The sequence below is a fragment of the Myotis yumanensis genome, unplaced genomic scaffold, assembly GCF_028538775.1.
Source record: "Myotis yumanensis isolate MYYU_CA2020_CCGP unplaced genomic scaffold, mMyoYum1.0.hap1 SCAF_20, whole genome shotgun sequence".
In the NCBI taxonomy this organism is placed as follows: Eukaryota; Metazoa; Chordata; class Mammalia; order Chiroptera; family Vespertilionidae; genus Myotis; species Myotis yumanensis.
Genome location: NW_027223771.1, coordinates 7,960,892 through 7,975,173, shown reverse-complemented (window position 1 = coordinate 7,975,173; position 14,282 = coordinate 7,960,892). Strand labels below are relative to the sequence as shown.

At 45.5% G+C, this 14,282-nt stretch overlaps 1 protein-coding gene across 2 annotated transcripts in view; it reads left to right on the top strand.

Annotated features, from left to right (window-relative positions):
- Positions 1-14,282, top strand: part of CERS3 (ceramide synthase 3) — a 58,352-nt gene that overhangs the window by 30,410 nt on the left and 13,660 nt on the right. For both annotated transcript variants that reach the window (XM_070400511.1, XM_070400510.1), the window contains 6 exons: positions 2,162-2,280; positions 4,301-4,358; positions 5,470-5,520; positions 6,048-6,140; positions 8,226-8,354; positions 9,994-10,100. In XM_070400511.1, the coding sequence (XP_070256612.1) occupies positions 2,162-2,280; positions 4,301-4,358; positions 5,470-5,520; positions 6,048-6,140; positions 8,226-8,354; positions 9,994-10,100 (557 nt within the window). The remainder of the gene's footprint in view (positions 1-2,161; positions 2,281-4,300; positions 4,359-5,469; positions 5,521-6,047; positions 6,141-8,225; positions 8,355-9,993; positions 10,101-14,282) is intronic.

Genomic DNA, 14,282 nt, shown 5'->3' with positions numbered 1-14,282 from the left:
ATCAATTATTCTGCTATTGATAAAATGGAGCAACGGCAGAACTTAGGGTCTAGCCCAGCCGTGGGCAAACTACGGGCCGCGGGCCGGATCCGGCCCGTTTGAAATGAATAAAACTAAAAAAAAAAAAAGACCGTACCCTTTTATGTAATGATGTTTACTTTGAATTTATATTAGTTCACACAAACACTCCATCCATGCTTTTGTTCCGGCCCTCCGGTCCAGTTTAAAAACCCATTGTGGCCCTCGAGTCAAAAAGTTTGCCCACCCCTGGGCTAGCCCCTTCCCCCGGCGAAGCCACAGCGAGAACTGATGCAGGGAAAGCAAGTGTGTCGCTCGGAGCAGCTCTGACGAGCACGTGGCCCCGAGAGATGGACAGAAAGCCACTCACTGAGGTTCATGAAGGGATTGCAGTTTGCTCGCCTGTCTCAGCCTTAGATTCAGACTTTTCAGAGCAAAGCACTCTCTCGTTCTGTTGATGTCACAGGCGAGCACGTGAGAGCCAAAGAGGTTGGGCCATCTGCTCTCCTGGAGGGAGCCGGGTCTCCTGGCCCCCACTCAGGCCTCTCCTCCGGCCACACTGCTTCTCCCTGAGGCTCTTCTGGTGTCGGAGCTAAATACACGGGCTGTGAGGACAGACTGCGGTCTAGGCCAGTGATGGTGAACCTATGACACGCGTGTCAGAGATGACACGCGAACTCATTTCTTTGGTTGATTTTTCTTTGTTAAATAGCATTTAAATCTAGAAAATAAATATCAAAAATATAAGTCTTTGTTTTACTATGGTTGCAAAGATCAAAAAATTTCTATATGTGACACGGCACCAGAGTTAAGTTAGGGTTTTTCAAAACGCTGACACGCCGAGCTCAAAAGGTTGGGCGTGGCGTGGCGTGGAGCTGGGCAGATGAGCCACTCTGTGCCTCAGTTTCCCCCTCTGTGAATTGAACATGATGATAACATTGCTGACCTCACAGGGCTCTCCTGAGGATTGAATTGAGTTATTTTTTATAAAATTGATTTTAGAGAGAGAGGAAGGGAGAGGGAGAGAGAGATAGAAACAAACATCAGTGATGACAGTCGTTGATCAGCTGCCTCCTGCACGCCCTTTACTGGGGATCGAGCCCACAACCCAGGCATGTGCCCTGACGGGGAATCGAAGCGCCACCTTTTGGTTCCTGGGTTGATGCTTAACCAGTGAGCCCCACCAGCCGGGCAGTATTTCTTGCACTCACATTGGAAAATAAAAGATCAAGAAAGCTAATGCTTAAAAAATAAAAGACAGAGCTCATTTCCTTGTGGAAGTGGAGAGTAGAGTGGGTTTCTCACGGCCGGTGTGGAGAGAATGCGACTCTGACACAGGCCCGGTCCGCTCCGTCACTTCTGTTTCCGGCCTGGCCTGTGAGAGCTCCAGGTCTGTGACCTCAGAGCTAATCCATTATCCATATCGTGTCCAATGTTCAGTCACAGCCTGCAGCTTCTGCCCAGAAGAGAAGCAGCCATCGTTTTTATATGCTGCCAGCACTACTTTGATGATTGGAATTCTTTCAGCTCAGTTTGAATTAGGCTCTGCATGTGATTCAATGTGGGAGTGACAGCCAGCACCTGTGCGAGCTGCTCCTGTGCTGTCTTCGGGAGCTATTCGACCATGTAAATAAAGGAACAGAATATGCAGCAGCCCAAGTTCTAGTCCTCACTTGGCTACTGGCTTTTCGCCTCGCGTTTACTTAAACTCTGTGTTCCAGTTTCCTCACCGGAAACATGAAGAGATTGGGTTTGATCGGCATGTTAAGCTACTCCTCTGCCTGGTCCCTAGGACACGCGAATAACATTGAGCTGAGTGAGCTCGCTCGCTATGCAGCCTGAACATATAGATGTGTTGCTACTAACTTAGGGAGAATTGATCTCTCTTTGTAACTTAAGAGTTCTGGGATACTAACATTCTCTATGGCTTTGGGGGGCATGGTGTGTGTGTGTGTGTGTGTGTGTGTGTGTGTGTGTGTGTGATCCATACACAAAAGAGGTAAATTCTCTGGCTCGAGTTCGAATGCTGAGTCCCTCTCCTCTCCAGTGCACCAGCTCTCGTAATCCAATCACACTGTTTCTTGACTGCCTGCCAGTCTGACTCTGCTCTTCATCACTCATTCACTCGTTTCCTCCCTTTCAGGATGATGTTTATGGCCTGGCAAAGAAGTGCAACCTGACGGAGCGCCAGGTTGAAAGATGGTTTCGGAGTCGGCGGAATCAGGACAGGCCTTGCAGGATGAAGAAATTCCAGGAGGCTTGGTAGGAAGGACAGTCCCAGCTTTTGAAGTGCTACAATAAAAAAAAAAATACATATTTTTATTGATTTCAAAGAGGAAGGGAGAGGGAGAGAGAGAGAGAAACATCAGTGATGACAGAATCATTGATCAGCTGCCTCCTGTGCGTCCCCTGCTAGGGATCAAGCCCGCAACCCAGGCATGTGCCCTGACCAGGAATTGAACCGCGACCTCCTGGTTCCTAGGTCAGTGCTCAGCCACTGAACCCTACCCGGGTGAACCCTACTTTTTTCTCTATCGAAACAATCCTGGAAGACAAGCTGTTGTTGTTCAGCTTACGTGACCATGGTCTCCAGACCTGTACTCCAGCCTTTTCATGCTTGGCTGTGTGACCTGGGAAAACCCCAGTGTCTCAGCTCCACAGTGGGCATAGACCCATATTCCTCTTTGTTAATATGTGTGGGCGGGTTGATGAAAGCTCTGTGAAGCATTATACAAATGGAAGGAACAAATGTCATCTTTAATATTCCGTTGTTGCTTCAGCAGTCATTAGCTAAAATAGCCGTAATTAAAAGAATTTACTCTGCAACGCGATCAACATACAAAATGTAGAAAGACTGGTGTGATGAATGGGGCACGCCATGTCCCCATCACCAACCCTAACAGCTCTCAACCGGGCCGTCCTGTGTCACCTCTGCTCCGCCCACTCCTCCCATCACAGATACTTTTGTGGGTTGATTTTTTCACTTTTACTGAGATATAGTGACATACAGCACTGTATACAGTTACGCATGCAGTATAATGACTTGGCTTATGTATATGGTGAAATGACTGCCGCAGGGTTAGTTTACATCCTTCATTTCATGGAGAAAAAAAGGAAAAAGAAAGTATTTTCCTTGTGAGGAGAACTTTGAGGATCTACTCTCAGAAACTTCTGAATATACCGTACAGTAGTGTTAAATATGGTCACCATATTATATATCACATTCCTAGTGCTTACTGATCTTATACCTAAAAGTTTCTACCTTTTGATTGCTTTCATTCAATTATGGCTGAAGATCACTTCTGAAGTAAATACCAGACATTGTATAATTTCATTAGTAAGTATTTTAATTTATCTCTCTAAAAGATACCACAGTAACTTTAAACATAATTGCAATACCAGTATCATACCTTAAACAATTTATTTCATAATAGCAAATATTCAGTGTGTTCATTTTTTCTTTACCTGTCTCAAATCTCCTTGACAGTTTAGTTTATCTGAATCAGGATCTAAATAAGACCCATGCGTTACAGTTGGGTTGTGTCTTTTAAGTCTCTTAATTTATAGGACTTTCTCCATCCATGACAAAAAGGTAATCTTTCAAAATATGCTTTTCCAAGGCAAGACTAAAAAGTCAGGCCACCTTGTTCCTGGGAATTAAATGGAGATAAAAGAAACGATTGGATAATACTTAGATCAAACCATCATTTGTTGTGTGTCAGGAAGTAGGCTAAACTAATAATAATATCAATAATAATAATAACTGGCACGTATTGGTGCTTACTTCCTACTAGACACTATGAGCTGTATTTTTCATAAATTATTTTCAATTCTTTTTACCTTTTTTTTAAAAAAGAACATTTTATTGATTTCTTTTACAGAGTGGAAGGGAGAGAGATAGAGTTAGAAACATCCATGAGAGAGCAACATGAATCAGCTGCCTCCTGCACACCCCCTACTGGGGATGTGCCCACAACCAAGGTACATGCCCTCGACCGGAATCGAACCTGGGACCCTTCAGTCTGCAGGCCGATGCTCTAGCCACTGAGCCAAACCGGTTAGGGCCTTTTTACCTTTTGAGGCAAGTTTTGTTTCCATTTTACAAGTGAAGAAGGTGGGCTCCCTGCGCTTAAAACGGACCTGCAGTTGCGGCCGTCTAAGTGGCAGAGTCTCGCGATAACCTAGATGGATCTGACTCCAGAACACTCGTGCTCTCTGCCTTACCAGATGTGTTCCCCTCCAATATCCACCTCCCTTACCAGACTCTCCTTTCTGTTGGCAGCTGGCGATTTGCATTTTACTTAGTGATTACTGTGGCTGGGATCGCGTTTCTTTATGATGTAAGTTGTCTTTTTAATATTTTTGGTGGGAACTTGTCTTTCATTTTTAAAATCCCTGCCCTTGATCTCCTTAGGATCTAGAGCTTTCCACGAGATAGCAGCTCGTAGCCCTTTCACCCCTCTGAGGCCTGGGGAGTGGCCATTCCTAGGCTGTCTTCCAGCGCCTTCGTTAAACTGAGCATCTGCCAAGTTCATCTTTATCCCAGTCTCTCCCTGTTTCCACTTGGGCAACTCATGCACCCACTAAACTGGACCCTGACAATCACAGAACATGCCTGGTTCATCCCCACTTAGGGATTTTAGCACATTTTCCCCTCTGCCAGGAATGTCCTGCCCTTCCCATCTCTCTACCTGTCCAACTCCAACCAGCCTCAGAGCAAATGCCACTTGTCCTGTGAAGACTTTCCCTACTCGTCCATCAAAACCAAATCTCTCCCTACCATTATGTAAACAATGACTAAGTGATTGTGAACTGAATAGTCCATTGTTTGTAGAGAGTAAAAGACAGGCAGCTTTTAGAGACTGCTCTCAGGATGCTCTCAATTTCTCTTAAGATACTTTATTGCCCTAGCCAGTTTGGCTCAGTGGATAGAGCGTCGGCCTGCGGACTGAAGGGTCGCAGGTTCGATTCCGGTCAAGGGCATGTACCTTGGTTGCGGGCACATCCCCAGTGGGGAGTGTGCAGGAGGCAGCTGGTCGATGGTTCTCTCTCATCGATGTTTCTAACTCTCTGTTCCCTCTCCCTTCCTCTCTGTAAAAAATCAATAAAATATATATTAAAAAAAAAAAAAAAAAAAAAAAAAAAAAAGATACTTTATTGCTCCAGCGTATCTGATTGCTACTGAAGCAGTCCTGGATTTGGTTCGGAAATCACTTTGTTAGAAGAGGCATCGTTGGAAATTATTTGCTCTGTGAGACAGGACTGGTTTTGGTCCCACATTCACTAGTCCAGGGTGTTGTGTAGCCACGTGTGTGGATACCTCCCGAGGGACATGCAGCGGGATGGAAAAGTGCATCTTTCTGCGCTGCCTGCCCCTGTCAGCGACATCAGGAGGAGCTTGTGTTTTCTGCTGAAGCCAGTCTTTGATTCTGACAAACTTTTTCCCCCCAGAAACCTTGGGTATATGACCTCGGGGAGGTGTGGAATGGCTACCCTAGACAGGTAAGGACCTCTGATGCAGTCCCCCACTGCTTCAGCCCTCAGACCCCGATACTGTCCCCCCTGCATTAGGACTGCACCCCTGTCCTGCTCTGTCCATGTCTCTGCAGGCCTTTTTTTCCTTCTCTGTTGGAGAAGGAGAAAAATCCTAACTTACCCATCATGTGTCTCATTCTATTAGTGTGTATACAGTCATTATGTGTTTGAGTTTAAATTTACCATCTTGCTATTTTATCTTCTATTTATACTACCTTATGCCTTTCCCTTTTTTTTGTTTTCTCTTCTTACATTTTTATGGTACAGTCAAGTTTAAAAAATGATTATTCCACTTCTTCCCTTATATAGCTTTTCAGTTATGCATACTCTATTATTTTAGTAATTATCCTAAAGATTACCATACACATCCTTGAATTATTAGACTTAATACAGATTCGGGTTCCTGGGGAATGTTATATCAATAGGTGTAAGCAGTAGTTTTAGCCTTAAAATGAGTTACATGGCATTAAAGTGGATCCTCTCGTTTTTCTCAGCCCTTGCTGCCATCCCAGTACTGGTACTACATCCTGGAGATGAGTTTTTATTGTTCGCTCTTACTCAGCCTGGGCTCTGATGTGAAGAGGAAGGTAAGTGTCTCACAAAGTTATTTATTCATTATTTTTCCAAAGTTTTTATCCCCTGCCCCAAATCTTAATCTTAAAATTGTATTTTCTATGTGTTAAGTTTTGTTTGCTTTTTATAGCACATAGAATAGTGCAAATTATATTCATACTTTGTTGCCTAGGTAAGTATTTGTAGTGGAACATTATATAAACATTAACACTGAAGCTAATCAAGTCATTTTCTCAAGAAATGGAATTGAAAAAAATCATTTATGTATTTATGTATACACACACACACACACACACACACACACTCAGGTAGGTTGATCCTGTACTGATTCTGTCTTTTTTTCATTTCTTGAGGCAATAAAACCTTTTATTTTTTTAGTCGTTGATTTTTCTTTATCATGTACAAGGTGCATTGAGTACTTTTTGAAAAATGAAGTGTAGAGATCTGTCATATGTTTGTAAACACATCCCTTCAGAGACATAAAACGGTTAGGAGTTGGGTAAAGCACAGACTGTGGGGTCAAATTGCTGGGGTTTGAATCCCCGCTTGACCCTCACTAACATCTTGAGCTAGATGGTTAAACCCCCCAGCCTTGATCTCCTTGTCTATAGCACGGAGCGGAAAAGAGTTCCTGTCTGCTCTGGTTCTGTGGGGATTAAGCAAGTTACATCACATGAAGCACTTCCTGGTATACAGTAAGTGCTCAATAAATTAGGCTATTATTATCGTCATGTTTAGTCCCTTACTTTGGCCACAAGGAAACTTAAATCTTTTTAAGTTTTTTTTTAAAAAGCACATTTTGGAAATATTCACATACCATACAATTCACCCATCTAAAGCGCATAATTCAGTGGTTTTGAGTCTAGTCACAGAGTTCTGCCGTCGTCACCACAGGCAAATTTGAGAACATTCTCATCACCTCGGCATGAATTACTCTAGCGGTCAGCTCCCATTTCTTTTAACTCCCATGGCCCCGGGCAATCACTCGTCTGCTTCTTGTCTCTCTGGATTTGTCTCTCCAGGACATTTCATATAAATGGAGTCACACAATATGTGTTCTTTTCGTATCTGACTTCTTTTACTTTAAAACATAGTCTTTGCAAAGTTTATTCATGTTGTAGCACGCGTCAGCATTTCATTTCTTTTTTTTTTAATAGTCCTTGTTTGGATATGCTGCATTTTGTTCATCCACTCATCAGTTGATGGGTATTTGGGTTGTTTCCACCTTTTTGGCTTTTATGAACAAAGCTGCCATGAACATTCAGATACAAAATTTTGCACGGACATATGTTCTTATTTCTCTCGGGTACAGAGCTCAGAGTGGAATTGCTGGGCTCTGCGGTAATTCTATGGTTAACCTTTTAGGGAACTGCCCGGCTACTCAACAAAGCAGCCACCACTAAGAGCAATTTGCAAGGGTTGCAATCTCTCCACATTCTTGCCAGCACTTATTGTTGATGTTTTTTGTTATAGCCGTCCTGGTGAGTGTGACGTGGGATCTCCTGTGGCCTTGATTTGCATTTTCCTCATGGTTAATGAGGTTGAGCACATTTTCATGGACTTAGTGGCCATTAGTACATCTTCGCTGCAGAAAACCTTTGTGTCTTTATGCTCAATTGTGGTACCTTTCTTAGCCTGGGTTTGCTAGTGTAGGTTATTCCACTTTTATTTGTTATCTCTTCATATGCAGCACCTCTTATTTCATTTGCTGTGTAGTGTTTGTTATATGTCTGTTTTCCTTTTTGGAATTAGACGCGGAATAAACAATATGTGTAAATGTACAGAAGAATATGGTTTTGTGTGTGTGTGTGTGTGTGTGTGTGTGTGTACATATACCCAGCGTGGGGCTGTGAGAGAAACAGCAGATGTCAGGACTTAGATGACAGATGACAGGTGATCTCTCAAAGTAAATGACTTTATCAGTGAGGATAATTCTTGTCCTATCTTCTTCACAAGGAGTATGTTTAGAATTAAAGTGAAAGTATTTTACAAATTTTAAAACATGCAGATGTTATTAGTTTTTAAATCATCATTAGTTCTTCCAATGTTGGGAACTAATTGCACTTTCTTAATGGTTTCCACTTCCCCTCCTTCTGTAGGATTTCTTTGCTCATGTCATCCACCACCTGGCTGCCCTCAGCCTGATGAGCTTCTCCTGGTGCGCGAACTACATCCGCAGCGGGACCCTGGTGATGATTGTGCACGACGTGGCCGACATTTGGCTGGAGGTAAACGCCTGCCATTAACACACTGGTAACCACAGGACGTCCTGGGCTTCGGGCCCTTCACAGGAAGAAGCGTGTGTGAGGGCCCAGCAGGGCTATGTGTCCCGAAAACAGCCACAGTCCACAGATGTCTCTGGGTCCCCAGATCCTTCAAGCTCAAAGAAACAAAACTTTTATTTTTATTTTTTAAATATATTTTTGTTGATTTCAGAGAGGAAGGGAGAGGGAGAGAGAGAGAGAAACATCAGTGATGAGAGAGAATCATGGATCGGCTGCCTCCTGCATGCCTCCTACTGGGGATCAAGCCCACAACCCGGGCGGGTGCCCTGACTAGTAATCGAACCGTGACCTCCCGGTTCATAGCTTGATGCTCAACCACTGAGCCACGCCGGCCAGGCTGTTATAGGATTTTGTTCTTCTAGATCTGGGTTCAGATTTTTTGGTAAAGAGCCAGATAGTAAATCTAGCGTTGTGCACCACATAGAATCTCTTGTCACATATTCTTATTTTTTCCTTTTTGTTTTTCTGTTCTTATTCTCCTTTAAAAATGTGAAAACCTTGCTTAACTCAAGAGCTGACCAGCGTTAGCCTGTAGACTGCACTTTAATTCGCCAAACCCTGTTCCAGACGTAACCAGAAGCCATTTCAAAGCAACTGTCTACTATTAAAATATGAGCTGTGTAGAACACTTTGTTTCTTGTATATAATCATTATTAGCCATGTAAATCCCAGTCTGAAGGTCAAGATGATTACATTCCCTTCAGGGCAGCAGTCGGCTTAGCCAAAGGCTGGTGCCTGGTTTCTTTTCCACGTGCTGCCCCCTGAACGTGGCCGTCGTGGCTGTAATCACCCCGCTCTCTGATCCTGTCTCAGTGACCTGCCTGAGTGTGACCACATTGGCCGGGACCTAAGGACTTTATGCTACTCTGTTGCTTCTAAACCCTCCAGTTCAGCGGGCTTTGCTGTGTGTCCACTAAGAAAACAGCTTCATTGTGTTATTTAAAGGGACTTACACATTGGAGGCGAACATAAGCCCAACGTTGTCCCTGCCAGCCCCCCTCCCCCTCACCCTGTCACTGACACCAGACAACTCCTTAGGCAGCCAGGCTTTCCATCCTTAGCTGTAACAGAAGCCCTACCTGACCCTTAGGTATGTTGTAAAGTTGAGCTCATTGCTGTTAGATGTTCTGAGGACCTTCGGTAAAAAACACAGCAAAATAGCCATAGCTGGTTTGGCTCAGTGGCTAACAGACGGAAAGCTCGCAGGTTCAGTTCCAGTCAAGGGCACGTACCTCGGTCGTGGGCTCGATCCCCAGCCCTGGTTGGGGCGTGTGTGGGAAGCAACCAATCAGTGTGTCTCGCTCACATCGATGTTTCTCTCTCTCTGTCCCCCCCCTCCCCCACTCTCTCTAAAAAAAAATCAATGGAAAAAATACCCTTGGGTGAGGATTAACAAAAAACCCCACACGTAAGTTACCAATATCGCAAATCTTGTTTCACCTGTTTCCCCACTCACACTCCACCTTCCCCCCGATTGTTTGGAAGCAAATCCCAGACACTACATCATTCATAAATGTCTAATTTTAGAAATGTGTACTAATATCATTTTATCTGAACACCATTTTTTTTTCTTTGTTTTCAGTCTGCGAAGATGTTTTCTTACGCCGGATGGAAGCAAACTTGCAATACCCTGTTCTTCATCTTTTCCGCCATATTTTTCATCAGCCGCCTCATCATTTTCCCCTTCTGGTGAGTAGACGGTGCCCTGCGGTCAGCTCCTGCGCCAAGGCAGCCTGGCACGTTGGTCAGGTCGGAGCATTGTCCGTTCTTTCCTTGATCTCCAGTTATTTATGCCAAGTTCAGCGGGAGAAAGAACATGAAGGGGCCCTTTTCACATAATCAAAGCAATGCCGCACGGCGGGTGTGGTTCAGTGGTTGAGCTTCGACCCATGAACCAGGAGATCACGGTTCGATTCCCAATCAGGGCACATGCCCGGGTTGTGGGCTCCATCCCCATTGTGGGGCGTGCAGGCAGCCGATCCACGATTCTCTATCGTCATTGATGTTTCTATCTCCCTCTCTCTTCCTCTCTCAAATAAAAAAAATAAATATATATATGAATATATATATGTGAATATATATATACATATATGTGTGTGTGTGTATATATATATATATCTATATATATCTCACAAAAAAACTAACGCCTTCCACTGTGGAAGAGGCTGATGACAAAGGGAGATGGGAACTGTGTGACCTGGCGGCAGGCGCACCTCCTGCTCTCGGTCCTGCCCATGAATGTGGATCTTCCTTGTGAGGAACAGCTTTTCCAGTTACTCCAGTGAAGTGTCCTTGGCCAGCTCTTTAAAGGAGAGGCTTGTTCTGTGTGAAAATTATAGTGATTAAAACCACCAGTTATTGCAGGCCAGCCCCTGGGTTAGGCCCTCTGTGTGTCTTGGCACTAGTCTGCACAACAAATCCGCCGGCTGTTAGGGCTCCCAGCTCCCAGGTGAGGAAAGTGATACTCTTTTCATTCTCCACGATCCCTGGGCCCAACAGTGGTTTGCGTGTCCTTTCGATGCTGATGGGCTCTTGATCCCAGGGCTGGCAGTGGAGAACCTGTGTCTTCCCTGACAGCCATTCCTTTGGCAGAAAGCTTCACTCTCCATGTGTGGGTTGACAGAAATCAGGAGAAAAGTGGGAGGCAGCCTTTGATGGTTTGGAAGGAACAGTTTATCACCAAGCAGGGCTTGGGGGCTAGTCTAGGAGTTTCAATCCTCTCAGCAGAAAACTTAGTGCTACTGGAGATCCTGAGTTCCAGGGGAAAGAGCCGGAGGCCAGGGCAAGGCCAGATTCCTGGTGGCTGGACTGCACCCTTGACTAGCGTCCAGGGAAGTCTGGGCAGAGGACAGGGCGCGGCCCTCCTATGGGAGCAGCTGCATTCTTTTATTTTTCATTTTTAATTGATTTCAGAGACGAAAGGAGAGGCAGAGGGGAGAGAGAGAGAGAGAGAGAGAGAGAGAGAGAGAGAGAGGGAGAAACATCAATGATGAGAGAGAATTATTGATCGGCTGCCTCCCGCACGCCCCTTACTGGGGATCAAGCCCACGACCCGGGCATGTGTCCTGACCAGTAATCGAACCGCCACCTCCTGGTTCTTAGGTTGATGCTCTACCACTGAGCCACGCCAGCCGGGCACATCTGCATTCTTTAAACCAGGACTGCATGTCTTGATTAGACATTTTCTGGCCGGGAGAGGCAGAGTGCAGTGGTTAAGTTCATGGATGCCAGTCAGTCCTGAGTTCAAATCCTGGCTCTATACTTACTGCCTGTGTGATGGTGAACAGGTTAGATCATTTATCTGCACCTCAGTGTTTCATCTGTGAAATGGAAATAAGGGTCGACACGAGGCTTAGCTGAAATAATACATATAAAATAGTTGTGAGCAGTGTCTGTGACATAGTATCGGTAAATGCCAACTGTTATTACTAAAATGATGAATGAGTCTTGTAGACTTTGGAGTTTAATCTGGAATCAAATCTGAGATCCAGGCTTGTTCTGTTCTTCTTGGTTGATGAATCACATTACTGTCACTTGGCTTTGGCGGAGCAAGTGTGCTTGTGAAATCAGAAGATTGCACGATAGTAATTAACGAGGGGATGAATAGTGACTTGCAGATAACCGTTGAGCTGTGGCTTTTCAGTGTGAATTTCATGGTACCCTATGTCCAGGGTTTGCCCATCGCTGACTCCTGTTATGGTCCACGTGTCCCAGCTATCTGTACCCGCATAACAGACCTTCTGAAAATGCAGTGGCTGAAGACAGCGGTGAGCAAACTTCTCCTTAAAGGGCCATGGAATAACGATTTTAAGCCTGTGAGGGCTACATATGGTCTCTGTTGCATACTTTTCTTTGTATTGTTTTGTTTCTTTTAAAATGTGCCAAACCCAGCTTAACTCACAGGCTGTAGAAAATGGGTCGCAGGCCAGATTTTGCCCACAGTTCATAGTTTGCAGACCTCACTCTTAAAAGTACAACGTTTATTGATTATTATTATCGCTATGGTTCTGGGAATTGACCGGCCTCAGCTACGTGGTTTGCATTCATGTGGTTACAGGCAGATGGTGGCTGGGAAGTCAGCTGAGGTTTTCTTGAAGGCTCCCTTACCCACATGGTAGAGGAAACACATACAAGCAATGGTGGATGCTGATGGCTGGTTAGGGCTGCAGCTGGGCCGTCAGATGGAGCAGCTACACATGGCCCCTCCCTCGGCCTGACCTCCTCATAGCTCAAGAGAGATTGAGGCAGTTCAGCCGCTGTGGCTCAGTGGTTGAACATCGACCCATGAACCAAAGAGGTCACGGTTCGATTCCTGATCAGGGCACAGGCCTGGGTTGCAGGCTCGATCCCCAGTGTGGGGCGTGCAGGAGGCAGCGGATCCATAATTCTCTCTCATCATTGATGTTTCCATCTCTCTCCCCCTCTCCCTTCCTCTCTGAAATCAATAAAAACATATTTTTAAAATAGAGAGTGAGGCAGATGTCGTCTCTTAAAACCTCACTTCAGAGGTCACACCAAGTCAATTCCAGCCTCGTTTTCTGCAGTGGGTCCAGGTCAGGGAGTCCGGCTCGTATGAAAGGGAAGGAAAATGAGGCTCCATTTCTTGATGGGAGCAGTTTCAAAGAATTTGCGGATGTATTTCACAAGCAAGCCCCAGGGAACACGTCAGTCTGGGGAGCTCTTTGAGGGCCTCTAGTATTGTGCTGTGGTTGGCTTTTGATTTAGCAACAAAGGACGCTCCCCTCACACTTTCCCATGATGTCTCAGAATCAACACGCAGGCGTCCTCTTGCCCAGGCAACAGCTGGCCATGGTGCTGGGGTTGCGTGACTGTGGAGGTGGCGTGTTGCTTTCCCACACATCCTTGACTTTAAAAATCCCACGTCTGAGAACTCATTCCCATGCCTGCATTTCTGGATTTCAAGGAGAATTAGTCACATGCATTTGGCATGGTCTTGACCTTGGCACTCCAGTGAGGTCAGAGAGCGGCCCATAGCACTGTGTGCTGTCTTCAGGGAGTTAGAGATCGCAAGTCAACCAGTCTTAACAGACTTGACTGTAAACATCAAGGTTTTTCTGTGCTGATGTTGACGGATGTGCATTGTCTGGGAGGTGGAAGGAAACCTCACCGAGCTGTTGGACGTTTGGGAGATGGGTTTGCAATGCTTTTGGAAAGAATCCATTGCAGTGCCTTGCGCTCTAGCTTAAATAGTTTCCCCAAAAGTTTGAACGTGTCGCACAATCACCTTGTGATGCCAAAGAGGAAAAGCGAGTCCCCGTTGCTGCCTGTTCCAACCAGCTCTCTGGGCCCTGTCCCTCCGCACACTCCTCGCAAGGCTGTTTTAGGCGTCCAGATCGGCTGGGGTTTTCCATGGAGCGAACCACGTGCAGAGGGGAGACGATTTAAGGGCTCAGACGTGTTAGAGCCGCGGTGGGAGGCAGTGGGCAGCCCCGTTGCACTAGTCTTTCCAAACGTCTTTGTTGCGCTCTTGGGGGTGAGATCAAAGGTTGATCAGGGAGAAAGCAGACCCATGTGAAATTTTTCTGGAAGCTTCGCGGGAAAGGACTGGCGCTTGCACATTACACCTGTCTCCCGTCCTTTGGCTTTTCCTGGATTTCCCCCGGCCGTGAGCACATGCGCTTTCCCTGGGGAGTTTCCTTTGGCGTTTGTACCACGGGGTCCCCTCTTCCCCTCTCCTGCTCTTCACCGGGTTTTACTCAGCTGATTCCCAGTCACGGGCAGCAAGAGTGAGTGACATGGATTTTCTAAACATTGTTACTCGACATTAGGCAGAAATTCCAATTGGCATTGTCCAAATTGCTTTACTCGAATTGCCTGGTTACCCCATTTGTTTGCATGTTTACTCAGAAG